This window comes from Sciurus carolinensis, chromosome 11, assembly GCF_902686445.1.
Source record: "Sciurus carolinensis chromosome 11, mSciCar1.2, whole genome shotgun sequence".
In the NCBI taxonomy this organism is placed as follows: Eukaryota; Metazoa; Chordata; class Mammalia; order Rodentia; family Sciuridae; genus Sciurus; species Sciurus carolinensis.
The window spans coordinates 18042689-18070529 of record NC_062223.1 but is presented as its reverse complement, the minus strand read 5'-3'; the positions used below and the strand labels follow the sequence as shown (position 1 = coordinate 18070529).

The 27841-nt window shown below is 52.3% G+C and overlaps 1 protein-coding gene across 1 annotated transcript; it reads left to right on the top strand.

Annotated features, from left to right (window-relative positions):
- Positions 1–415: 415 nt before the first annotated feature.
- Positions 416–27459, top strand: P2rx3 (purinergic receptor P2X 3). The gene is made up of 12 exons (XM_047518819.1): positions 416–534; positions 7825–7960; positions 8379–8450; positions 8661–8724; positions 9285–9378; positions 9670–9747; positions 10407–10548; positions 11026–11162; positions 25828–25921; positions 26164–26229; positions 26851–26928; positions 27346–27459. Exons 1-12 carry the CDS (start codon positions 416–418, stop codon positions 27457–27459), a joined length of 1194 nt encoding a protein of 397 aa, XP_047374775.1.
- The last annotated feature ends 382 nt before the right edge of the window (positions 27460–27841 follow it).

The window sequence follows — 27841 nt, the reverse complement described above, 5'->3', positions numbered from 1 at the left end:
CGTGAAGCAGCTGATGAGCTTGCATGAGGATGCAGCATATGAGAACCGAGCAGAAACGGTAGACAGAGTGCAGATAAAACATGAGTCCCAGAGGACCCTAGCCAGCTGCATCCCAGGCAATCAGGAGCCCAGGACTGGAGACCCCACCCCTGCCATGACATCACAGGGGAGTGGGGTGGAGACGAATAAAAAAGGGGTCCCCCACCCTGGCCCTGGACTCTTGGCAGTCAGCGTGTCAGAGCAGAGAGAGAGCTCGAGCACTGGGCTAGGGTTGCCTGGCTTCCAGGAACAGGCTCTTCCTCCAGCCCCTCTAAGCTGTCCCCTCTGGGCCTTGAACACTGTCTCTCTGACCTGAGAACCTCCCTCTCCTGAGCTGCCATCAAGCCCCTTCAGAGTGGCCCCAAGCACTCGCAGCATGAACTGCATATCAGACTTCTTCACCTACGAGACCACCAAGTCAGTGGTCGTGAAGAGCTGGACCATTGGGATCATCAACAGGGCAGTTCAGCTTCTGATCATCTCCTACTTTGTGGGGTGAGTCTGTGGTCCTTCAGATCCTAGGACAGGAGGGTGACCTGTTATCCTTCCCTCCCCCTCCTCCCTTGGTGCTACTGTCAAGCTTCCTGAGCTTCTTTTCTCTTGGGGGATACATTTTCTTCCACGGAGCCTTGTTCCAGGGACTCTCTCTGCTGCCACCACCCAGGATGTGGTCCCCAACTAGATTCTTTTTCCCAAGAAATCCTCCACAGTTGGAGAGTGGTTTCTGAACACATGCTCCAAGGAGTGGGGGTCCTTAACCCTGGCACTGCCTCTCCAACAGGAGAGGTCCCCAGATGATCCATCTCCACTCTCCCTGCCTCACCTTCCTACCGGGAAAAGAGGCAGACCCAACCCCACCTCTGCCCATTCCCTCAGTCAACTCTTTTGGGACTCAGAAAGACAAGGAAGCTCAGGAAGGGGGAAGGGAAGCCACTGAACTCAGGGGGATGATGACAGGTTAATCCGGTTGATGTTGGGTGGTAGGGAGGATGGGTTGGGGAGGGAAGAGATCTCTGGATTTGATTTAGAATGAAGAGTTCCCTTCTGGCTTGGGTGGGATGGCGAGAGATTTTGGAAAGTCAAGAAGCCTTGCTCTTGGAGGGTAAAACAAAGGAGGGGACTGCTCCTTGACGTGGGGAGTGACAGAGGCACAAATAGCACTCAAAGGGAGAGTTGCTGAGAGGAAATGTAGTTTTTCTGAACATGACGTGGGATGCCTCCCTGAGAATCCAGAAACGCTGCCCTTTATCAAAAAGCATGAATTCCCAAGCCAGGAGCTGTGGCACACACCTGTAATCCCAGCGACTTGGGAGCCTGAGGCAGGAGGATTGCAAGTTCAACCTCAGTAATTTAGCACAAGGCCCTAAGCAACTCAGTGAGACCCTGTCTTTAAATAAAATATTTAAAAAAGGGCTGGGGATGTGGCTTGGTGGTTAAGGGCCCTTGAGTTCAATCCCTGGTACCAAAGGAAAAAAAAAAAAAGGCATGAAATTCCAATCTCTACCTGACTCTGTCCATAAAACTCATCCTGGGAGTTGCTCAGGAGCCTGCAAGGTCCAGACGGCCCCCGCTCTTGGAGGCACACACCCCTCCACCCACAGACACAAAGGACCATGGGACAGACAATGGGGAAAATGCAGGTTCTGTTCTTGCGGTCATTTCCACACACTGGTGGGCACCAGGAAATGCAGGCAGAAACCTTGATGGTTTTCCTTCCTGGAGGACTCTGGTCTCCCACTGTTCCTGGAGACAATGGGTCTGTGTGGGAGAGCAGAGTTCATGAATTAATTGAAGCAATTCAGAGAAGACATCCTGTGTGCATGCCCCTGTCAGCCGGAGCTGCGTGTGAGCAGGCCTGCTCGCCTGAAGGGTTGGAGTAGTGTGTGAGGCTGCGCGTGGAAAGGTGGACAGATGTGATTTTTAAGCGATCTTTGCTTCTTGTGTTTGGCGAGAGCCAGGAGGATGTTAGTGTGGTTATTATAACAAGTCTGTATATTCAGTGCTCCTTGTGGGGTTATCAGAAAAGGGATTCAAGCTCTAGGGTAGCATTAAGTGGCCTCAAAGTTCCCTTTCAACCTTGAGGTTTTGTGAGAGGTGTTGTGTGCAAGTGTTCCATGCCTGCATCTCCAGAGCTTGACTCGAAGTTGGTAAGTTGGTTCTTACCTTCCCTGCCGGTGTGTATATTCAGTGCCATGAGTGTTTGCAGCCACAAGATGGTGTGTTGGTCCAGGTGAGTGCAAACGCTGTTTCAGCACATTCCCACCCTGGCCGGAGACTGAATGGGGGATAGCGACAGCTGGGGTTCCCGGACCAGCCCCCTCAGCTCCCACTGCCCTTGTCTGTCCCTCATTGTGATCGGTTCAGATGGGATCCTCCAGTGCTGGGGGCTGGAGCCCAGCCTTCTGGAGGAAGCAGGAGAAGCTCTGTGGTGTCTTGATACCCAACCCCATCCATCTCCCAGCCTGACAGCTCCCCATGGGGCAGTGCCTTCCAGTTACATCAGCTGCTCAGTTGCATGCTCCTCAGCCCAACCCCCGAGCTGAGCCCATCTCTGTGTACGTGAACCCATGCACTATTGTGACCTCATGAATCCACTGCTGTTAATTTAGCAAAAATGTACTGAGTGTCTCTTCATGCCGGGCATTGTTATGCATGGAGGATAGAACTATGAACAAAAGCAGACAGGAGAGCTGGGCTTGGTGGCTCACACCTGTCATCCCAGCCAGTCAGGAGGCTGAGGCAGAAGGATTGCAAGTTCAAGGCCAACCTGGGCAACGTAGGGAGATTCTGTCTCAAAATAAAATAAAAAGGGCTGAGGGCGCAGCTCAGTGGTGGAGGATCACTGGGTCCCATCCCCAGTGCCAGGGGAGGGGAAAGCAGACAGGGTCTTGAAGCTCACAGTGTAAGGTAAGAGGTGGGCATTGAGCCAGTCCTCCCCACCAACAAATGTGCAATTTCAGCTGTGGCTGGAAGGTGTACGGTACCAGGAAAGCCACTCCTACAGAGGTGTTTGACCTCAGGGAAGTAAGGAAAGGTTTTTCTTGAGATGCCATGTGCAAACCGAGATTTGAAGGATGTTTCTGATAGGAGCAAGAAAAGAAGTCCAAGGCCAGATCTGAAGGAGCAGAGGCCAGAGTCTTATATGATGTGTGAGAACACAGAGAGAGGCCAGACTCAGACCCTCAGAGAGCTCTCCTTTTTGCAAGAGAGTAAGAAACGGGAAGAAAGCTGTTGGAGCATTGCAACTTGTGTGTGAGTGACTGAGACTGAGAAAGGCAGCCTCGCTGGATCTGAGCCGGGAAGACCGCCCTGGCTGATGTGCCCAGAGCTTGAGGAGTAGGAGTAGTTGGGAAAACAGGTAGGAGGGGAGCACAGTCGGACGGAGAGATGATGGCGCCTAGACTCAGAGAATGCGAAAGCATTCGAATGCTGTGTTGTTGGCATGTAACTTGAATATTTTTTCCTGTTATCTGGGCCGCGTAGACAGGATGCACAGCCTTACCTAGAACACATGCGGCATGAGGCAGTGAGTCCTCTGCGCCTTCACAGCAACGCACCCCCTTATGCTCTTGGCACGTTTTGTCACCCCCACCTCCAGCCTCAGCTGCTCGTCATCACTGGTTTCCTTTACCCTCCCACATACACAAGAGGCCAGGATTTACCCCGTGTTTCTCCTGTCTTCTCTGGGCCCAGGTGGTAATCCCCAGTCTCCTCTGTGGGGTGGGACTTCCTAACAGTCAATCCCCTTTCTGGATCCTGGAAATAAGATGGAAATCCATGGGGCCTGAGTCCCCAGAAGTGCTGGCTGTTGCTGGCTTGACTTTGAAGAAGCTCCTTCCTGCCGACCCTTTTTGATACTCCCCATCCCTCAGAAGGACCAGGGGTGGTGATAGGTTCGCTGAGGATCACGGCCCTGCTCTTCCCGCCCTGTTCCTCCACCCTACAAGGCCCAACCCACAGTCCCAGCTGCACAGCCACCCACCCACTTAGGTTCAGATCTTATGCAGAAGTTCGGCACCTAAAGCAGTTACAAAAGTGGAGATGCCCCGGTTTAAAGAGCCTGGAGTGCCCCCTACTTGGCCCCCACCCCATCCTCTTGGCTGGAGGTATCACCCTCCACACCTTTCAGCACAATAGGCATCAAATTCGGTGGGAGGACCTGTTGGAAGCCCCCATCCTACAGTCCAGAGAAAAGTGTGACTCTCCTTCCTGCCTGCCTTCTCCACACACCACAACCCCCCTGGGACCATGGAACATGGAGCATCAGTGAGAAGCCCAGTTCTGACACCAACTAGGAGTGAGGCCTTGGATGCAGCCCATTATGCCCCTAAGTCTCAGTCCCGGGGTCTGGAAAATGGGTCTAGAAATACCTCCTCCCAGGGCATTATTGTCACCAGGAAGGTGACACACGTCGAGTACCTTGCCTGAGACAGTGACTCAGTAATACTCAGTAATAGATGGGACTATTAATATCCCACAGACTCCCCATCGCGCCTCCCCCTTTCCCTCTGCCCAGCTCACACCTTCCTAAGAGACCCCTCCCCTCCAACACACACAACGCACGCTCTGCACACCCACTCCCTGGCCCCCTCCTCGATCCCTGGGGGTGGACGGGAGGGAGCAGGGACGCTGCTCTGGCCTCCTTCCTGCACATCCCACCTGCCAAGGAGCTGCCACCCGCCTTCCGCTCTATAAATAATAAACCAGGAACTCAGAGAAAAAAATAAGTCAGAGCAGCAGAGTAAATGCCAAGAACTGAAGGCTCAGTCCTGCCCCATCTCTTAAGCCCTGGCCTCTAGAGGCAGTCTCAGTCCCTCTGTTCTGGAAATGAAGCCACCCCTGATTGCAAGCTGCCCTGATGACGTCCTCAGCCCCGCGGGGCTACTGAAATTCTTCCACTTGTTATCTTACTCAGAGAGAAGTCTAATGTGGCCGCTCCTCACCAGTGGGGGACAGAAGGAGCCTTGGAGGAGGAGAGGGAGGAATGGGACTGGCTAATTGCTCCTCTGAGTCCTGAGCGCCTTCCAACTGAGACTTCCTAAGCTAGGAGGTGCTTCCCTGGTGATAGAGCAGGGGCTAGCAGGACAGGCACCAGGGTCCAGTTCAGAGGGCAGCTGTGCCCTGGCCCTGAGCTGGGCACAGCTGAAAACACTATGGTGACGGGACTGTGACTGGTCCGAAGCAGACTGCCTGGTTTGGGACCCACATACCAGCTGTGTGACCGGGGGCAAGTCGGCACACTCCTCTGTGCCTTGGTTTCCTCATTTGTGACATGAAGGTGATATCAAAGCTCCCACACTGGGGGGGATACACAGAAGGAGTCAGCTCAGTGTCCTGTGCTGGTTACATGATAATGATCTCAACTCTGCTTCTCATCTGCAGATGTTCCTGACCTTTAAGGACAGGGGTAGGGGCCTCCAAGAACCATTTCATTAGATGGACATTAAGAAATGTGTCCATTCTGTGGCCAGGTACACTGAGGCTTAGGAAGAGTATGTTTGGACTGTGGCTTACACTCTGGTGAGTGTCCAGCATCAGCAACAGCCATCATAGCCAGGGCCCTGGGCCTCACTCTTTCCATTCTGGAGGGCCCAGGACTAGGAGCTAATAATGCTCTTTGGATATCTACTCCATTTTCTATAACAGGATGCTCCCTTCTCTTCGGCTAGAACATAACATGATGAATGAGATCCGAATGAAACCCCTCCCCTTCCAAAAAAGAAAAGTGCTAGGGAGGTAAGACACACAGAGGCTGCTGTTCATAAGAGCATTTACAAGCATGTGAATAACTCTTAATGGTGCATTACTCGGGATGCTGCCGGCTCTCAGGCAGCAACCATAAGGCAGGTAGCAGGTCTGGAGCCATTTGCCAGTGCTGACTGTGACCCCACCCTTTCTGTAACACTGAAGAAACAATTCAGAATTCAAGTAGCACTACAGAAAAGTGATGAATACGCAGGGTGCTGGATATGTTCATTAACAATGTAATCTTTCCACAATGTATACATATTTCAAAACGTTAATTGCATCCCGCAAATATATACAATCGTTGCTTGTTGATTAAAAAAAAAAAAGACAAAAGAAAAAAAAAGAATCTGAGTGAGTGAAGCCCCACACAGGGCTAACTCCAAACTCGCAGCTGAAAACGGAACAAGGAGCCACTTGCAAACATCAGCCAAGGTTTGCAGTGAACATGACCGTGGTGTCCGTCCTACAAGTGATAGTGACCCCCCCAGCATGTTCTGGGGCTGTCCCCTCTGCATCTTCCAACAGTGAGGGGACCCCAAAGGTCATCTATCTCCACCTCCACCCCAGGAAGGGGCCTCCTCTCAACACACCTGGAAGGTCAGCATCCAGATCTCTTCAGTCTTCCCAGCCCTGCCATGGCCACCACCTCCCACGGCAGCCCATTCATGGCCAACTCAGTGGTAATTAGACAGCCCTGGGCGTGGGGTCCTCACTGCCTCCTCATAAACGCCTCCAATCAGCTCAGCCCCAGTGCTGCCTCTGCAGCTGCCCATCCTAGGACTCCCAAGCTTTGTCTCAGGCTTCTGCCACTCATCTGATGTGGCTTTCCTACTCTGGTGAAAATGACCCTAACCCAGAATTTCCAAAAGTACATTCCAGGAGATGTCAGTATTTTCTCAAAACTGACATCTGTGGTTAAATTAGATTGGGAGAGCACTTGCCTGGCATGTGTGAAGCCCCAAATTCAATCCCCATCACAAAAGAAAAAAAAAAATTAGCAGCTGCATTTGTTTGTTGGAGAGAATGCACAGCGTTTTCCAAACTTATGTGACAGATTTTTCTCATATGCAGAATGGGGACAGTAACAGCAGTTAGTCCCAGCGTGCCATCAGAAGCAAACAGAGCATGCCCCGGCGGGAGGGGCTACTGAACGAGGCTGAGAGTAGCTTGAGCTCTGAGAGCTGAGGGGGTGACTGCACGTGAAATGCAGAGGACAGGATTGTGGGGTGCTTCTGTGGGCCCCGCCTGCTGCTGGTTAAGTCCCGGAGAGCGGTGATGGGAGAAGGGAAGGTAGCCCCGCCACATCCTTGGAGTCCCACGGTGGCTTTAAGCTGCAGGGAGAAGCCAGTACAGGTAAATAACCACTTGGTGGCAGCACAATCCAAGGAATAAGATTAGAGCCCCTGCCCCACCCCCAACCACACTCCACTCACCTGCCAGGTAAAGAAGCAACCACGGCCCCTCTGTCCTCCTCCCTCCTCACCTGACACTTGGAGGAAGGAAGACTGCCAAGCACCCAGTTTCCAGGGGCCTTTGTTTCCTGACCATCTACCATGTGCCAGGCGTTTAGGACACCGCCATTTACAGAGCTGGGACCTGGGACCCTCTGCCCCTTCTCTCCTGGATGCCTGCCAGAGAAAGGACTCCATTATCAACAGGAATGACTTTAAGCCACATTTTTAACAGGGCAACAACCCCCAAGGGGTGAACATTTGCTCTTAGGGGTGGAAAAATTCACCCTTTGATGTAAGCACAAATATGCACACAGCACATAAATAGGTATTGGTGATATTGATGTTTTGTGAGGGGAGCAATTATAAAAAGATTCCGAAAAGGCTCCTTGAGGTGGTAAAGGTAGAGAAACACTACTTTAAGTCCAGCAGGGACTCACTAGGTCCACACCTCCAGCAGGGCCTTGTCCCTGCCAAGCACGCCTGTGCCGTCCTAGTGCTGGCCAGAAGGAGCCCTCTCCCAGCATCTTCTGCCAGGCCTACGGACGCTTGCCTCCCTCTCTGCATCCCTGTTCTCCTGCCCCAGATGGGTTTTCTTGCACGAGAAGGCATACCAAGTGCGGGACACAGCCATTGAGTCCTCGGTAGTAACCAAGGTGAAGGGCTTCGGACGCTATGCCAACAGAGTCATGGATGTGTCTGATTATGTGACCCCACCCCAGGTATGGTTTCCCTACCCTGGGGGCCTGTGGATGCCCACATCTGGGGAGGATTGGGGTCCTGGACCTCCAAACCAGAATCTGTGGTGTCAGTAACGCAGAGAGAACATACCCCCCCCCTCCCATCGCCGGGAATTGTGGGGCAAGCTGGGCCTGACCTCCAGAGGGCAGTGCTGGACGACAGGGAAGCTGGGGTCCTCTCCAGGCTCTGCCTAGACCCATGCTACAGTAGAAACCAGCACCCACATGGGTGGTCAGAAAGACCAGCTGGTTTGAATCCCAGCTCTACCCTTTGTTAGCCCTGCCCCCCTGATCAAATCCCTAACCAGCCTCAGTTTCCCCATCTGTAGAGTGGGGACAGTAGCAATCCCTGCCTCAAGATGGGGACTGTTGCAGGTTTTCTCTCCCTACCTCTCCCAAGGGCACCTCCGTCTTTGTCATCATCACCAAGATGATCGTTACTGAAAACCAGATGCAAGGATTCTGCCCAGAGGTGAGGGGGCAGAGGAAGGTAGGGCGAAGGGGGTCAAGAAAAAAAAGCTGGGGGGAGAGGTCACTGGTAGGGAGGGTGTGGGTCGAGCCACCTAGCTGTGACTGGCACCTCCACCCTCCTGAAGCTGCCACCCTGGGAGGCAGTGGGAGCCCAGGAGCTCACCAGGGCCAGGGCACGGTCCCTCACACACCTGCGGCCATGTCCCCGCAGAACGAGGAGAAGTACCGCTGCGTGTCCGACAGCCAGTGTGGACCAGAGCGCTTCCCTGGTGGGGGTGAGTGCAGCTCCTTCCTCACCCCTCCCAACCCCAAGCTGAACTGGGGGCTCCCGAGAGCCCAGCCTAAGGGGGGGATGCGAGAACCAGCCTATCCGAGTCAGCCTCTGTAGAGGCTCCCTGGGTCCCAGACCCCAGGGGTCTGTGAAGGTGGCCTGCCCCTGCCTGGAGAGCAGTGCCAAGTCCAGGGACAGGGAGACAGGCACCTGCTGTCAGGGGAGGTGACACACAGGAGAGGGAGTGAGCCTAGTTCTGAGAGGGTGCCCCAGGCGGGAGGAGGCTTCCAGGCAAGGAGCAGCTCAGGAGGAAGATGAGGGCGGGTGCTGGGGCCTGAGGAGCTGTCAGAGGAGGGCCGTGGGCTCCCCTTGGTCGGTCTGCAGCCCAGGAGGAGGAGAGGGAGAGAGCCATACTGGGCAAACAGATGGACAACAAAAAAGAGTGTCCCTTCCCCGCCAGGTTTCCCAGGCGGGTGTGGTCCCTGAGAAGGACGGGGAGGGGAGTGGCGAAGGGCAGGTGGCCACCCAGCCCCTTTGGCGCCTCCCTCCCTCCCTCCCTCGCAGGGATCCTCACTGGCCGCTGCGTGAACTACAGCTCTGAGCTCCGGACCTGCGAGATTCAGGGCTGGTGCCCCACCGAGGTGGACACAGTGGAAATGTGAGGTCCTGCGCCAGATGGGAGGACAGCGACCCCGCCGAGTTCCCCTTTGCCAGCGTGGGGAGCCCTACACCTCTGAGCTTGTGGAGGGTCTCCTGACCCCCCATGTCCCTTCATGGGGGGGAGTGGCCTCAGGGTCTCATCTCACCTGCTTCTCCTCTCCCTCTGCTCTGGAGACCCAGAGAGACCTTCCTGTCCCTCCTCTTCGTCTACAAGAGGTCTCCCTTGGGGAGGCATCCACCAAGGAAGGGGACTCTTCCCGAGGGCTAAGGCCTCCATCCTCACCCACAGGCCTATCATGATGGAAGCCGAGAATTTCACTATTTTCATCAAGAACAGCATCCGTTTCCCCCTCTTCAACTTTGAGAAGTGAGTCCTCGCTTGCTCCCCCACTCACCCCACCACCTCACCTGCAGGAGCGGGAGGTACCCCATGCACCATGGTTCTCCCACTTCCCAACCCCATCTCCCCAGGCTCCGATTCCCAGCCTCCCCGAGGCCTTGACCTCTGAATATCAGGTGGATTCGGGGGGGCCAACTTCCCTGCCAGCCTCTCTGTCTTGGGGCCCAGACCAAGGTGGGAGTTTTGTTTGAAGCAGGGGAGGGGCAATTTAAACTTGGCCCTGGACCCAGATGCTTCCCGAGTGTGGAAACCAAGGAGCTGGTAGCATTGGTTTTCCCTCCGTCAAGCCCCCAAGTGGTGTCCCTTTTTTGTTCAGCCCCCCACCCCAGCATTGACTCCTTCAGCATCGGCTGTGTGGGAAGCGCAAGGGCAGGCCTGCAGAGCTGCGGTGTCAGGAGAGACTCTTGCCCCCCACGATGCCCAGCATGGCAGCTGGAGGACATCAGACATGGACACATAAAACCCTACTGTGGACGGAGGGTGTTGGGGGTTAGAAAAAGATGCTGAGCGAGAAGGGAGGAAAACCCAAACACTCAGGGCGTGGTCGCCCCTGCCTGGGCGTGGAAAGCAGTTTGTGTGGGACCATCTTAACCCTCACCTTGCCTCTCTCCTCTTCTCCTCCCCAGGGGAAACCTCCTGCCCAACCTGACAGCCAGGGACATGAAGACCTGCCGCTTCCATCCCGAAAAGGCCCCTTTCTGCCCCATCTTGAGGGTGGGGGATGTGGTCAAGTTTGCAGGGCAGGATTTTGCCAAGCTGGCCCGCACGGTGAGAACCTAGTCCTTCTTCCATAACCTCTACCCCGGGAACTCAACCCTTCCCCAGACTCCAGGGCTCTTTGGAGGCCCCTCGGAGACTGGGAAGGAACTGCAACAGGACAGCGCCACCTGGTGGAAGCATCCCAGGCGTGCAGTTGGCTTTGTCCCTGAATCCTTTCTACCCCCACCCTACCCCTGCCCTGAAACCAGGTCTCTCTCCTCCTGTCACCCATTTCCCCCGAGCCTCAGTTTCCCATTCCTGTCTTTAGGTGTCTAGAGGTGTCAGAGCTCTGAAAGGGGCCACACGAGGGGAAAGTGGCTCCAGGGTCCTCCCCCTGGCTACAGACCTCCTTTACTGTGGCCAGTCACTTTCTTTCCTGCCTGCTTCCACCTTCCAACTACAGAATGAAAAGAAGTCACCTGTCACAAGCCCCCACCCCACCCTGGCTGAGCTCAGGGAACACTCATGTCTGGCCCTTTTCTTCAGGGTGGAGTCCTGGGCATAAAGATCGGCTGGGTGTGCGATTTGGATAAGAGCTGGGACCAGTGCATCCCCAGATACTCCTTCACCCGGCTGGACAGCGTTTCTGAGAAGAGCAGCATCTCCCCCGGGTACAACTTCAGGTAAATCCCTACTCCCCTGGGACCTGGGGGTGGGGGACAGCTCTAGAGAACGTCATCTCAGGCAACCAGGCATACTGGGGAGGAGAGATCCCTGACCCCCTCCCTGCTTCCATCAGGTTTCGGCTCAAAGTAGGGAAGGACTTAGTAACCGGCAACCACAGTGCTGCGTGGGCTGTGCTGAGGTGACAGCTCCATTATAGGAAGGGACCAAGCCCCATGCTCCTGCTCAGGCCACTCAGGCCGTAGTGAGGCCCAGCAGCCACAGCCTGCTGAGAGCAGGCTGCTGTGATCCATGGTCTACTCTTAGCTCTAACGTGCCCAGGCGACCCCATTCCTTGGCCTATATCTGGACTTTCTAAGGTCTCTCCCTCCCCAAAGTCAGGGCGATAACTGCTCATTTTACGAGATGGTAGTTTTGCATTTCTATCCCAAACCAGGAAATTTCATGAGTCATAAATAACAACTATAATGATTATTAGTTATTCCTCAGTGCCTTTCCAAAGAACTCAAACCAGTCTCTAAATATCTTCTAATGCGTATTCTCAATGGCCTTGAGACTTAAGGAATCTTTTGAGGGCGGCAGGTTTCCATTCAGAAGAGAGGGGGAAAGGAACCACAGGATAAACTATCTAGAATATCTGAAGGGTCTTGGGGAAGCCCTCTGCCTCCCTACCTCCTAATTTCCCCTTCTATGAATTGGTGATAGCACCATAGTTATCCTGAGAATCCTATCAGCCAATACTTGAACAGCTTTTGCTCTTGGTTTTGATTTACCCTCAAAATCTGAAGATCTCAAAGTTTCTGGCAGGGTCCTGCTTAAGTACACAGTGTTGTACACTAAAGAGGCTATTGTACTAAATAGGCAGGGACAGGGATGATGTACATATGATACATTTGTTATATATCCAAAGAATTGTTATTCAAATTTCCTTTGCTGTAGTAGTACTCTCTGACATAATGGCATACACAGCCAAAAAAAATCACGTCACTTTTTTTTCACCTTGATTTGTAACTTTAAAAAATAATCACCTATCCCATTAAGCTTTATATTTAATAGTTTCAAATATATATGTATGTTCTCTGGAAAGAAGAATTTTTAAAAATTGAAATTACTTTCATAATCAACTCCAGAGTTTAAAAAACCATAGGAAACAACACATATTTTAAAGTAGGTTAAAAATACTGTTTGGCTCCCTGGCAGAAATTGGCATATTTATTCAGTCAGTACATCACACTGAAATCAATACAAAGGATATTTGTATGGTGGCTTAAAATAGTAACACATTAATAAAATTCTCCTAATCTAAAATGCAAGTTTTCATCCTCATAACTTCCCTCTGGCCATTGGGGATTCTTCAGTCCTCCAAATAACTCATTTGGCAAGAAACACTTATGAAGACTAGAACTATCATGAAGACCCCAACAACTGGTATCATACAATTGTAGAACAATGTCTTTCATTTAAAGAATGGGTTTGAAGTTCTCCAATTTATTGGAGAAGTGGTATCCGCCCCACTAGCCCAACAGGGTGTGAGATGGACCTAGGCCTAAATAAGTTTAGATTGTATTTGGGGACACAAGACAGAAGATCACTAAGGATCCCACTAACATAATTCCCAAGGCCTAAGGAAACCCGTCTGAGAGGTGTGGGCCCCTCTTAGGAACCTAGGAAACTGACTCCTTCATCAAAGTCTCCAGGCCATAGTAAGAAGGGGCAAAGCACTCATTTGGACCTTTGCAATTAAAAAGAGTTTCCAAGCTGGGTGCCGTGGTGCTCCCCTCTGATTCCAGAAGCTCAGGAGGCTGAAACAGGCGGATTGTGAGTTCAAAGCCAGCCTCAGCAACTTAGTGAAGCCCTAAGCAACTTAGTGAGACCCTGTCTCTAAATAAAATATAAAAAGGGTTGGAGATGTGGCTCAGTGGTTAAGTACCCCCAGGTGAAAGAAAGTTTCCAGAAGGCCCAAGGAGTAACACTGACACAGAGGAACATCTGACATCTATGCCAAGCAGTGCACTCTCCCCGGCTCTCTCACAGCCCTACGCCTGGGTGCCCACCCAGTGCCCTCAGACTACCTTCAGCCTACTGGCACCACACTGGCACTCAAGGCTAAGCCAAGCACCTGTGTGAGAGAGGCTACAAGGCCACCTTTCTGAGTGCTCAGATAAGAGGAAAGGGGACCCAGTGCCTGGTCGGGCACACAGTGTGGCTTCTCTGATGTGGTCATTTTATGCTGCCCTTGAGAATCTCACTGGGTAAAGCATTCTGTGCACTTTAGCTAATTGTTCCTCACCCACCCACAAGGTAGGTGCTACAGTCTCCCACTTTACAAATGAGAAGATGGAGGCTCACTGGTTAAATTCATTTCCCAGGACCACAGATCCCAGGAGCCTGGATACCAATATATTTTCTTAGCTGATCTCTACCCCAGCCAGGAAGACCAGGGACCTTTGCACTTGTTGATCCTCAGAAGAACATGCCTAGGTGGTTGGTACCTTCAGCTCCACTTAAAAACAAAGACTCTGAGTTACAGAGATGCTGAAGGACTAGCAGATGCTGGAGACATAATTTGTAGCCTGGCCTTTTGTCTCCCAAACAAATTCATTTGCCTCTTCCTCCAACGGAGGCCAGATTTTTCAATGTTCTACTATTGCCATTTGCTCTGGAGAGAAGGCAATTGTTCAGCCAAGATTCAGTCTTGTTTTAATCTGCAAATTCAGATATCCAGAGGCAGCTAGAGATTCACATTTCCATCACTAATTACTTCTGCAGCTCCTTTCCAAATGCTACCCCTCCCCTACTTTTCGCAGTTCTTCGCCTGCAGAATCAGAGGTTTTGAGAATTTTAGGTGTTATCGAACCCTTGGAGCTACCTAGATAGAATCCATCACTGCAGAGGAGGAAGTGAAAGTCCCAAGAGGAAGTGCCTTGCCCAAGGTCCCAGGTGCATGTTTGTGTAGCTTTAGAGGTCACTGGGCCCCAATTCCTACATCAGTCTCTCTGGGGCACAGACGTAAACAAGGAGCCTGTTCATCACTGGATGGATCCAGTTATTGGCAAGGTGACCTCAGGTTGAGCCAAGATGTATCTTCCTTCAATTCCTGCCCAATGTCCTTGGTCCTCTTCATCTAAATTAGCCTTTATTTGTGTGATCTCCTAAAGGGTCTGTTCATTCCCTACCCGCAATTTGGTAGAGAGTTTTATTTTTACTCCTAGGTGTATTCTGCAAGGCTAAAGATTCCAGGGAGCACTTTAACATTCTCTTTTTATGAAGTCTCTTTCCAAGCACATTAAGAGTGCAGTGGGGTCACCTGGATTTGTAGTGGACAAAGTGAATTGTTTCTAAAAATCAGAACAGATGAGAATCGCTAATTCAGTGGTGTGCAGGGAAAAGGCATCCCTAGAAGCAGGAGGGGGCACCCTGCAGCTTGGACAAGGGGCTCATAGCTATGGGCCAGGTTCCTGCAGGCCAGGTGGACCCTCCATCCACCAGAGCAAGATTTCAATCAGTGCGCTCTCTTCCCCCAGGTGCCAGGACGATACACAGTGTTGTGTGAGTGCGTGTGTTGGGGAGAATTTGCGAGGGAGTGGGTGTGTCTGTTGGTGGGCGAGTGTGTGAGGCTGAGCGAGGGCGTATCAGTATGTGAGTGTGTGTGTGCACAGGCATTGATGGTACAATGACAGATTAATAATACTGTATCTGTCAGGTCTCAGCAGGAAACAGATGGCACACTCAAACTGGGTAATTCGAGGAGAGTTTAATAAAGGGACTGTTTCAAAGGGGTGGGGCGGGGTGCAGGGGAACCACAAAGGATAGTGCAGGCTCTGGGGGCAATGACAGAACATGGGTGACCACCCAGCTCTGAAGGGACAGGGAGGAGGCAGTTGTTGGAACTGGAGAGGGACAGGTGTGTGGTGGGGGTGTGGCCCAGGCCAGCCCAGCCCGAAGCCAGAGCCAAGGCAGACCAGCCTCCTGAGGCAGCCCAGGAGGGAGGGACGCCTGTGGGTGTCCAGTCCAGGCCCTCACAGCTCTCATTTTTGGAATCTTGGTCCTTTACTAACTTATGGAGGTCTCTAACCACTTTATTCCCCTGGCCAGAGTATGAGCCATGTCCAGGAAAGATGCTCATGTTCATAGGCATGGCCAATTCTGCAGGCATTTTTCTTAAAAGAACCCCCCCCCTTTATTTCTCTTTTTTTTTGCTACAAATAAGACCTAAATGCCTCTCAGAGTAATAAATCAGAGCAATACTGACCTACGCAGAGTGGATAGGGGCCTTGCCTTTGCTCCTGAGGCCTGCTGTCTTGCAAGAAGTTAGCATTCTGCAATTTAGGAGTTTCCTTCTGCTCCTTTCTCTCTCTGTATATACACTTATGCAGCATAAAATTCCCAGACTTTGAAGACCTCTAAAAGCCTATACCTAGTCCTTAGATTAAAAGTCTCTAAAATTAAGTCTGCACAGCCTTTCACACCTGTTTTTGTCAGGATTCACAGCTCACCACACCATCCCACCCACCAAGGTAGACTGAGAAAGATTTTGCGACTTGCCCGAAATGACACAGTCCGATTAAGATAAGAGGCACATCAAGACTCCACACCAGGGACCTGATCTATATTCATTGCTTCTAGCACACCTTCCAGCATCACACGGCTTGCAAAAGAAAAAAAAAAAAAAAGAGAAAGAAAGTAGCTGTAAGAGATATGCCCAGCGGTGACTGCCGGAGCGGTGGGAGAGAAGCAGAGCAGAGCAGAGCGATGCATTTAGCAATGTCTGATTTCTCAGTTCTCCTCTGAGAGTTCCTAAGACAGCTTTGCTACTAAAAGGCAACGCAGTTTTGGATTTCCTCTCTTGGTGTCTGGGACAGAAAAACACTTGTTCATCTGCTAGATGTTCCTCGTGCGGTAGGTGTTTCTAGCGATCATTCCGTGTTGGAAATGTACCCGCGGCAGCTTTCCTGAAGCGCTAAGATTTGGCCCCAGTTCCGCTTCCAAGCCGAAGCGCGCGGATCAGCCAGATCTTAGGCCAATCGACAGAGATGGAATCGAAGTGCGCCCCTGGCTTTGATCACTCTCTACAATCTGGATTTTTCTCCTTCCAAAAGTCAGAGAATATGTGTTAAAAGCAGCCATTTCCATCATTTCCACAGAAACGCTGGCAGGCCCTCTTCAACAGGGCATGTGAGCTTGAATTCTCCATGATCCTCTTTCGTCTTCACCTTCTTGAGGTGTCCGTGGGAGGTGAGACAACACAAGTGATCCAGGGTTTATACAACCCTTTATAAGTGTTTGTGTCTGTCCTATGTGCACAGCAATCAATGTCATTGGTAGAAAATATAATACAACACCCCTCAAGCAATTACCAGGGCGTCAGGGGTTTAGCATGGACTACCTCTTCTGCTCTGAAGAGAGATCATGTTCTAGCTGGAAATCTGGGCCTCAGAGGTTCATTACCTGTCCAAGGCCACACAGCCCATTGTGCTAGAGGGGAGCTCAAATCCTGGCTCCAGAGCCTATAGTTGCAGTCACAGTAATCTAGTAGGACCAGTAATGGTTACCTCCATTATACAGATGAGGAAACAGAGCAAAAAGCTCACTCCCAGAAGAGGGCAGGTAGTAATGTGGCTCTCCAGTACAGCTGCAGCTCCATGTCCATTGATCTGTCCCTGCCTCATTAATTAAGGATAAATGAATAGTAATATATTTTTTAAAAATCAACAAAAACAACTTATAAAATGTCTGCCTTGGAGGTTGATGAGGTCCCTGGACTCTGAGTAAATAAACTTGGCTCTGAGCCCTTCTCTAAGAGGAAGAGTCCCAGCACGCTCTACGGATGTGGCCCCATCCCAGATGCAGTGAGTCTGCCAGGAGATATTTTCCTATCAGTGCAATATCAACTGTAAAAGTGTATTTCGGCTGGCAAAATTACTTCCCACAGGCAAAGCTTTGCTGAGAACACCAGCTCCTTCACTTGGAAACCCAAATCATAGGCCTGAGTTTTCCTTGCAAGTCAAACCCCGATCCCACAAGTTTGTTGCTGTTTTTCCTGCTGCAGTAACAGTTTCATGTCCCCACTTCAGGAGGGGGTTTCCACCACTCTAGGGAGGATAGATCATTTCTAAACAGATGTCTGGGAGCTTCCGAGGGATTTGTACACCGTGATAAAATCCTTCTCCATTCAGCAAACACTTATTGACTGCTGACTGCTGCAAATGTCAGCTCAGCAGGGGGAAGCCCTTGCAGGGGCGGGAGCATCCAAGGCTAAAATCTGGCTGCTCCTGTGGGTCACGGGTTGTGTTTCCTGGTGCAGGAGCTATCCAGGTGTCACGAGGGAAACCCCTCACAGGTAGTGTGGGGAGGACTTTGTAGTGCTCTTCCAACTTCCAGATCATGTCACATGCTGGGCATTGTGGCTATTAAAGAGGTGAACCAGGCCAGTTGCTATGATGAAGGAATTTTTGTTTCTAGTAAGAATGATCAATCTGAACCCAAATGACAAATCAGTCCATATAGAAAAATACAGTTGTCCCTCATATCCATGGGTTCTGCCTGCATGGATTCAACCAAATATAGATCAAACATATTTGAAAAATACAACAGGGCACAGTGGTACGCACCTGTAATCCCAGCAACTCAGGAGGCTGAGGCAGGAGGATCACAAGTTCAAGGCCTCCCCCTGGGCAATTTAGCGAGGCCCTCAGCAACTTCACAAAAACCCTGTCCCAAAATAAAAATAAATAAATAAATAATAAAAGGACCAGGGATGTGGCTCAGTCGTAAAACACTCTTGGGTTCACAATCCCCCGTACCCTCCCCAAATACTCTTTTTTTTAAATAATAACATTTTTCTTGGTGTTATTACCTAAGCAATGCAGGATAGCAACTATTTACATTGCACATTGTATTAAGTACTGTAAGCGATGTAGATATGATTTAAAGTATATGAGACAATGTGCAATGCCTCCCCACCACCCCACCCTGGTACCAGTGAGTGAACCCAGAGGCTTGCTCATGCTAGGCAAGTGCTCTACCATTGAACTCTATCACCAACCCTACTGTGCCATGGATTTTGGCATCCATGAGGACTTCGGAAACCCATCCCCATGGATACCAAGGAACAACTGTATTTTTGTGCCAGAAGAAGCCGAGATGAAGTAGAGGTGAAGCCAACAGACCCTTGGTGTGGGTCAGGAGACATGAGGGCCTCCATTGGAGACTGGTCAGGGAGACTCAGTGTGATTTGGGGCAAGTCTCAGCCCCTCCATGGGCCTCCTCTGTACCATGTGCTGGCTAGAGGTGATCATGGCTGAGGCCCTTCCAGCTGTGCCCGCCTAAGCCAACATGAGTGGGTGTCTGGGGAAGGGGTTTGAGAGCTGAGTCTGCTGAAGCGTGCACTATTATTTATAGACCTATCACACTAAAATGGAGCTTCAACCCTGCCCTGCCGAAGCACATCTGACAAATGATTTATTACGGCAATTGACGTCTGTACTTACTCATTCTTTATCTGTTGCTGCTAATAGCACGAGGGAGCACACGTGGGAAAGGTCTCAGCATGTCGGGCCTCAGGATTTTTCAGTTTGGTCCTGTCTTGGGGATGTCATGTCTGGTCACGGAACAGGTGTGTCAGTGAAGATCCCGATCAGGGAAGCGCACGCAGCAGGGGCTTGTGAGGAAATCCGCCCACCGGGAAAGGCGAGGCAGGTACAGAGAAACGAAGTGGGCTGTCACCACCCTAGATTTAAAGGAGGGAAGAAAGGAAGCCTGCTTTTCCGCTGAGGTCCCTGACAGGAGCAGCAGTCACAGAGAGACGAGGCCCACAGACGAAACCAGAGCAGGGCAGGGGGACAGTCGGCAAAATAAATAACCCTCTTCTCCTTCCTGCCTGCTGGTCCCCTGCCAGTGCCTCCCACTGTCCAAACCCTCAGAACCCAGAGGGCAAGAAAGCTAGGCGTGCAGTCAGCGGGCCAGCCCCCCACACCAGACACTGGAAACTGGTCTGCACCCAGTGTCCTGCAAGTGCCTGGCTCACTGGCCCTCCTAGGAGGCCCAGCAGGGAAGCCTCCCATTGCTGACCTGCAGCCCTGCAGGCGCCCTTCCCTTCCTCCCCTGCCCCTTCTCCAGCCCAGCACTGGCAGGAGTCCAGGCTCCACACCCTCTGCTGATACTTGTGACCTGGTCCAGTCACAGCCACACTGTGCTTTCAGCATTGGAGGGTTTCGTAGCCACCGGCTTAACCAGCCCGCTGCCCCTGGGGCCGCCATGATCTCTCCTTTTTGGCTCCTGCCTTAGGGAGGCCAGGGTATGCAGGGGCTTTGGATTCCAGCAGCCTGCATCCAGATCTCAGCACGCCCCTGTAGACCCACTAATCCGAGAGCCCTCTGCGTTTCTCCAGCCTGTGGTCCTGGGCCATGCTGCCTGATGATCGATAGCTCATGAACTGGAAGCTGTGCCTCAGGTGCTGTGCTCAGCCCTTCACTCAGTCCAGTAGCTCATTTAATCCTCTCAACAGTCCTTACCATGCTTCCGATTATCTCCACTTTCCAGATGTGGAAACTGGCACACACAGAGGTGAAGAGTCACCTGCCAAGGTCACATAAACTATTTCAAGGGGCAAAGTCAGGATTGCCTCATTTCAAGGTCCCTAAGCCACCTCCCGCTCCTCTATGCTGTCACTGTGAGGTCCAAATGAAGTAAGACCCGCAGTCTAGTGCTTAGTGAGACTGTTACGCCCTGGCTCTGCCCCCCACTTCCCCTCCACTGGGCTGGTTCCCACCAACTGCACCCATTTTCCCACCTTGCCAGTTACCAGATCTAAATGTTTTCTATTTGGACAAGGAATAGCCTGTTGGTGCCGCCATATACTAGCTCCATCTGCGTCAGGAGAATCTGGAGGAGTCCAGGGGGCAGGAGGAATCCCTCTGGCCAGGAACACTAACAGCATTCTAATCTCATTCTTTGAGAGGTCAAGAATCTCAGAAATGCCTTTCTTCTTTCACCAACCCCTTATGGTGATCACTAGGCCATTGGGCAAACAGACACGGTAAGATCCAGCTTAGAGTCCATAGTCCAGATGAATTAGTATTCAGGATGGCCAGGACTGCAGCTGCAGCCCAGAGTCTGGTGGAGAGAGAAGATAGGAGGGCAGCCCAGGGGGGTTCCCAGCCTCTGCTCTGCACAGTAACCAGCACTCTGGAGAAAATGAAAACAAAACCTTGATTTGTAGTGTTTGCCAATGCTCATGGTGTAAATCCAGTGGTTGATTTCAAGCTCCAAGTCTGAAGTCACTAAACACAGACTCGGGAGGAGATGCACACGATTAGCCAGGGTGTGGGGGACCCAGCCATCGGCACCGCCACCCTCCAGCCCACCTGCACCCTTTCAGCTTCTTCATAGACATCAATCCCTTCCCAGCCGAGGGCTTGCCTCTCCCTGAGCAGGAAAGCTGCTCCAGCCTCCTGCCGGGTGCCCTTGAACTCCCCACCCTTCAAGTCCCAGTTTTAGTAGGCATCTCACAGTCTGGCACGTGGTAGCCTTGCCAGTAGGTGTTGAATGCTTCCAGAATGCTGAGCTGGGCCCTAGGGATGAATGGAAGTTTGCAGGGTGGATGTGTCATGTGTATGACTTGATCCCTTCCTGAAGGCAGAGCCCAAATCACCTTTGAAAGGTCCCACGTGGTCCCAGCGTTTAATATCTCATGATGGGGATTCACTTTCCACATGAGTTTCAGACTATAGCACTGGCTAAGAGTATGACTTGGACTGACCGGTTTGGAATCCCAGCTTTCCTCACCCACTGTTGACTTTGTGACCTTAGACAGATTGCTTAACCTCTCTGGTCCTGACTCCTCATCTGAAAGTAGGAAGGACAACTGTACATAATCCCATGGGATGATTGTATGGAATGAGTTAGGTATGAAGCACTTGGCACAGTAAGGGGAACATGGTAAGCACTCAGTATATCTTAGTGGTTACTGTTAATAATATTACTATCTCCAGGAGTGGGAAGAGTGTAATGCTTAAGATAAATGTAGATACTATTTTATTCATCCTGATCCTGGTGTAAGAAAGAAAAGTACCTGGTATACATGAGCCCTCTCTTAACTTATCCTCCCCGCAATTCTTTTCTTTCCATTTTTCAGGTGACATAAAAGGCTCAGAGAGTTTGGGTGACTTTCACAGGGACAAGAAGCAAGTTCATAAGAACCAAGCCCCATACCCAGACTGCTAGGACCTATTAGAGGGTTTATTCTTAGGAATGCAGCATCTAGGAATTTGCCTTCTTTCTGTCTAATCCTCCCCAATTTTAATTCATTCTTTGTGTTTCGGCAAACTCCTTCTTCCTGAACCTCAATCTTCTGAACTACAAAACCAGGGGTGTTTGTTGGCAGGACACAATGTTGCATGCCTATAGTCCCAGCTGCTCAGGGGACTGAGGCAGGAGGATCTCAAGTTTAAGGCCAACATGGGCAACTTGGTGAGGCCTCATCTCAAACTAAAATACAAAAAGGGCTGAGGATATAACTTAGTGGTAGAGTACCCCTGGGTTGAATCCCTAAAGCCACAAAAGAAAAACAAAAAACCCAGGAGGGTTTGTGACAGTCAGGGCAAGTACTGCTAATTGCTGTAACAAACAAGCCTCGCCTCAGTGGCTTAACTCAAAGGTTTACTTCTTGCTCAGGGCACACTGGGTCAGTGCAGGTGAAGGGAGCCCCACATAGTCATTCAGGGATCTGGGCTCCTGCCATCTTGACTCAGTCTCTCCCAGTCCTCAGAGATCTCCCCTGGCTCCTGAGCAGTTGGTCACCAAGTGAGGAAAGGGAGGATAAAGAAGGGATGCTGCTCTGAACCACCTCACCTCTGGATAAGCCTCACTTCCGTTCACAAGCTCTTGGCAAGAACTATTCATGGAGCCCCAGCTAAACACAAGGGACTAAAAGATGGGATCCCACCATGTGCCTAGAGAGAAGCTAACCCAGACCCTGTGACCACTGGGCCATCTCTGCCGCAGTGGTGAACCAGACCCTGTGATGCCCACCAGCCACATTGGAGCACAGGAGTCGGGACTTGGGGACTCTCCCCCCTGAGCTGTCCCTCCGCCTCCCTCCCCCTGGGGAGGAGAGTCTGTCCCTGCCAAGCCTCCGAGGGTGGGTGGCTGGTGAGATAATGATCTTCCCAAGCTTATTGCCTCTTGGAAGGCAGGTGCTGGAGAAAAACCAAGACCGCTTTGATTTTTCTCCCTGTTTCCTTCACATTCCTTCCCAGAATAAATTCAGCCAGCCCTCGCTCTGAACAGCAGCGCCCAGGATGCAGACTCCTTGTTCTCCAAGTCAGCGTCAGAGTTTCTCAGGGCTGTAGCCTCAGGCTGGGAATGAAGGCCCAACCTTTACCCTGCCGCCAACACCTGTGGCCCTCGCTCTCACCCCTGCTTGCCCCATTGGCATCAGTTGTCACAGCTAGGAGACAGGGGCCTTGAATTCTCCAGTGATGTGAGAACCCAGAATTCAGTGGGGCTTTGAGTCTGTGCACAGGGCTGCCTGCATCCTTAACCGCCACCTGGAGTCAAAGGCAGGACGGGGCAGGACTTACAGGTATGGACTCCAGAGTCAACAGTGCACACCAGAATCCCAGCTCAGGAGAGTTACCTTCTCATCCATCTCATCTACAAAATGGTTCAACAACCACACATTCTTCATGAGATCAACTGGGCCCCTAGTGCTGAGGGATCTGCCTATACTTCCGGTGCTTTATAAATGGCGGGTGTGGAGAGGATGATGGTTTCCTCTTCCCCTCAGACCAACCTGGAATCCAGGAAGACTTCCTTCTGCCCCTGCAGATACTTCTTTTCCAGACTTCTTCAGAACCTCCCAAGAGGCCTGATCACCATCTTTAGAGAAATGATATCCTTCCCACGTCGACTATCGTCCTGCTGAGGCTTGAATTCATTCTGTCCCCTTGGTCTACAAAGCTCTCTCCCACCACCACCTAGACAGAAGTTACCAGACTTACAGACGGGTCACCTGTCCCATCTGTCCCTGGCCTCCACGCTGTTCCTTCTCAGGCCGAGTGGTGGCGATCCCTTCTGCCTCCTCTCTGGGTCCACTCTCACTTCACCCTGGGTCTCATGGACCTGAGAAGACCCTCTTGCCTCCGCCGCCTCTTCCTCGAGCTGTAGAGCCCACAGGTCCAGTGCCCCCAGGGGCCTTTTTCTCACCAAATAGTCTTCAACCTTCGCTGGGCACACAAGCTCTGGCCCTGCCTGGGGACAGCAGACAGGAAATGTCTGGCCCCTTCCCCTCCCAGGTGGAGCTCCCTAGGCCTGAGCCGCCTCCTCTGCATTCCGGGGGTGATCAGGGCAGGTGTCCTGGGGGCAGGAAACAGTGGGTGGTCTCAAAGGAGGTCATTAGGTGGGAACAGAGCAGGCTGGTGGAAGACTCTAAGGCTAGCAACAAGGGAAGCCACTGCCAAGGGGGCAGGCATGGGCAAAGAGGGAGAAGTTTCCAGAACCTGGAGAAATCTGCAACTGCAGGACAGGGCTTCCCTGCAGCTCCTGACCTTGGAGGGGAAACTGAGCCACTGCTTGAGCCTCAGCAGACCAAACACCCTGACCTTTCTGTCTTCCCACCCCTGATCTCCTGTGGATTCATCTGCTGAACCTGCCTGCAAACTGAACAGGGCAACTGGTGGAAGCCATCTCTCAGATGAGGCTCCTGGGCCCAGAGCTGGACAGAGATGGGTAGAGACTGAGCAAGGAGGGACAGGGGGACAAAATCACTAACAGGGGTCTCTGTGGTGTCGGCCTCCACGGATAGGTCTCATCAAGTGCTTACCCACTATCGCTAGCAAGAGGGGTGTGACCACCCTTAATTTTCAATCATGAAAACCGACACCCCAAAGACTAGGTAACATGAAAGTCCCCACTGCGAGCCAGTGATGAAGCCAGGATTTAGACATTTCTGCCTCACTCCAGATTTCCCCGCAGCCCGAGGAGCTGGCTACAGCAAGAGTGCAGCCAATGTTTTATAATTGAAGGTGACCCTTCCCCATCGCAATTCTCCTCCTCGGATTCCTATAATCCCTCCATTATTGATTTGCTTAGGCTGAGCTTTTCCTTCTCCCTGCTGTATAGTTTCAAATGCAAATATCCGTGGGAGGGGTACCACATCCATCATTGAAAAAAAAATTTTTTTTCGGTACTGGGGATTGAATCCAGGGACACTCTACCACTGAGCTACATCCCCAGACATTTTATATTTTGTTTTGAAACTAGGTCTAAGTTGCTGAGGCTGGCCTCACACTTGGAATCCTCCTGCCTCAGCCTCCTGAGTAGCTGGGATAACAGGTGTGCACCACCGTGTACGGTCATTCATTGAAAACTTCCAAGGAATGAGTTCTACACCCTTCTTTCTGCTGGGAGAGGCCTGGGAATCTCTGGGGGCTGGGAGCACTCAGAGGGAGGCAGCCAGCACTAAATAAGAGCTGTGTTTACCCCACACACTTGCAGAACTTTCCAGGTTTTTCAATTCCCATCATCTCACTTAATCCTTGCCACTTTTAATGAACCCATTTTATAGCTGTGGGGCAGTAACCCAGAGAGATTATACTGTGCTAATGTTAGCATTTGGGCTACGCTGGGCACTCACGCTAGGGAAAGTGCTCCGGCTTTAGAAGCCCAATGACTTGGGATTTACCATCAAATCCCAAATCCAGTGCTTACTAATCGAAACTAGAGGCAGGGCCCTGTTCACCACAGGCTTCTGCAGATGGGGGTATGGACTGTCCCATCTGTGTGGAATGCCATGCTGTCTGTGGAGAGAATCAAATGTGGTCATTCTCAAGTCCCCAGCAGAGTTCATGGCACCCAGCAGCCAAGGCAGAGAATGAATGGCAGACAGAGTCTGGGACTTGGGCAAGGACAGCATTGATTCTCACCAGTTGGCTGACCCTGAACAAGGGACTTAACCTCTCAGTGTCTCCTTTGCAAAAAAAAAAAAAAAAAAAAAGATTCACTTCCCTACTGCATAGGATTACTGCAGGGTGAGAGAGGATGAGATGGCTGAAAGCACTTTTTTTCCCACTGCTCTACAAATGTAAATATATTTCATGAGCAAATAACAACAGTCAACATCAGCAAATATTTGCTGAGTGCTTATTTTGTCCCAGGACTTTTCTAAATTCCTGACACGTGTGGTCTCACTTAATTCCCATAGCAATCCTGTGAAGCAGGATTTTGTATTGCCCTCCACACACAGATAAGGAAACTGATTTTCAGAGAGGTTAAGTAATGGACCCAAGATTGCACAGCTGGTAGGTGGTAGAGCCAGATTGAGAAGGCTTCGGATGGAGACAGGAGCACCTGCAGTGAGCTGGACCCTGGATCCCAAACAAGCAGAAGGGAAGAAGCCCTGAGTCCAGCAGGGTCTCAAGCTTCTGTCCACACAGACCATCAGACCAACAGAGCTGCTGGTTCTGTGGGTTCACGGTGTGGCTCAGGGATCTGCTCTTTTCACAAGTTGCCAGGTGAAGCCTGTTTAGGTCTTCAGGTAAGCACACAGGGAGGTCTCACCCAACCATCAGGAAGGGTGGCTTGTTGAGGGTCATGGGACCCTAGAGGACCCTGAGGGCTCGGACAGGAGCCACTGTGGGACCCACTTGCGCCCCTGGCCCCCAGGTTTGCCAAGTACTACAAGATGGAGAACGGCAGCGAGTACCGCACGCTTCTGAAGGCTTTCGGCATCCGCTTCGACGTGCTGGTGTACGGGAACGTGAGTCCTGCGGCCAGGCACGTGGGTGGGCAGGAGCGGCCCCAGGCCAGCTGCGGGCCCTGCAGGGGCTCCTGGGGGGAGGGGTCTGCGGCTGACCAGCTGCCCCATCTCCACTCCGCTCCCCTGGGCCAGCAAGGGGTGGGGCCTGCTGTGGCCCTGGGAGTCTGACCCGAGCCAAATTCAGCCCCGGGCCCCGCCCGTGCTGCCGGCCCCCTGGTACCCCCTCCATCTTTCCCACACAGGCTGGCAAGTTCAACATCATCCCCACCATCATCAGCTCCGTGGCGGCCTTCACTTCAGTGGGAGTGGTGAGTTCAGCCCCCCTGGGGTCAGACAGGGCAGCTGGGGTGGGACCCAGGCAGGCACGGTGGCAGGGGAGTGGCTGCTTCTGCCCGGAAGGCAAAGCCGCCCTCTTGCCAGCTGCTTCAGCTCCTCCTCCAGCAGGCCCTGGGTCGAGCATCTCCCAGCATTCCCGCCAAGCTCAGCACCCCCGAAAGTTGCCTTCCGGTTTCCAGCAGGTTCCACCTCTCACAGAGTTCCCGTTTCTCACCCTGAAGGTGGGGAGGAGACTCCAGGGTCCCCGTAGACCTGAGCTGCCTTACTAGGAATGCAGCCCACCTGGCAAGGCGGCTGCAGGGCCCTGCTCCCAGGGTCTCCTCCCGCTGCGTAAGAAATCCCAGCGATTTCTCCCACCCAGCCCTCTGCGTGGTAAGGGGCTGGGAAGGTGGCCATGAAGACCCCCGCTAAGCCCCTGGGCACTTTGCTAAGAGGAGACGCCGGTCAGGCCTCTCTGGAGGAATCGCCCCCACGCTTCACCTTCTGTCTGTCTCCGGGCAGCTCAGTGGCCACTTGAACCCATGGCTTCCGGCCTCGCTGCTCCCACCCTCCCAGGGCAGCCCTCTGAGCCTGCCCTGCCTCCCCTCCTCCAGGGGACCGTGCTCTGTGACATCATCCTGCTCAACTTCCTCAAGGGGGCCGACCAGTACAAAGCCAAGAAGTTTGAAGAGGTGAGCGGGGTGGGGTGACAGGAGACGGGCAGGGAGGGCGGAGACGGCCGTCGACTGGCCTCCCGAGTTCCCCAAGGGAAGTTCACTGGGCCTCAGTTCATATTTGATATCCAGACAAGAGAGCGCCTGGCAGGGAGTGGACTCTTCAAAGAGCTCTGGGGGTCCTGTGAGTCACTGCTGCCACCAAGCCCCCACCACTCCTCGTCCCCTCCCTGTTTCTGCAGGGGACACATCCTGCCTGGGGTTGACTCAGGCTCTTTGTCCCCAGAGTACATGGGAACAGTCTTGGGATCACACAGGCTTGCTGTAGCTCCCCTAATGACCAGGCCATGGCCCCCACCATGAGTCTATCCAACAGGGTCACTTAGGAGGACCTTGCCCGTCGGAGCATAACAATGCCAGCCCTTCTGCCTGCAGGTGAACGAGGCAACACTAAAGGTCGCCACCCTGGCCAACCCAGAGTATTCCAGGGACCAGGCCACGGAGGAGAAGCAGTCCACAGACTCAGGGGCCTACTCCATTGGCCACTAGGGCCCCACGCTCACCTTGGGCTCCAGGCCTCCCAACAGGGGCCCCACCTGGCAGGGAGTGGGGGAGAAGGGGGCTCTCACTTATGCAGCCCACTCCATGGGGCCATGGCTGGGAGCCAGGGGACTGGGCCTCCCACTGCTCCCGCAGACTGGTAGTGCTCCCAGCTAAGACCGCATCTCACCTTCACCTTGCATGTCCCTGTCTGCTTCCTGGGACCCCTAGGACCCCAGGACTGCAGCACCTGAGCCGTCCCCCTTCCAAAGAGTAGCCATACTAATAGCATTGACGAGTGCCCACAAGGACCTGCCAAGTGCCAGGCACTTCCACATGTACTATCTCATTTAATCCTTAGATAATCCTATAAGGTAAATACTCGCTTCCC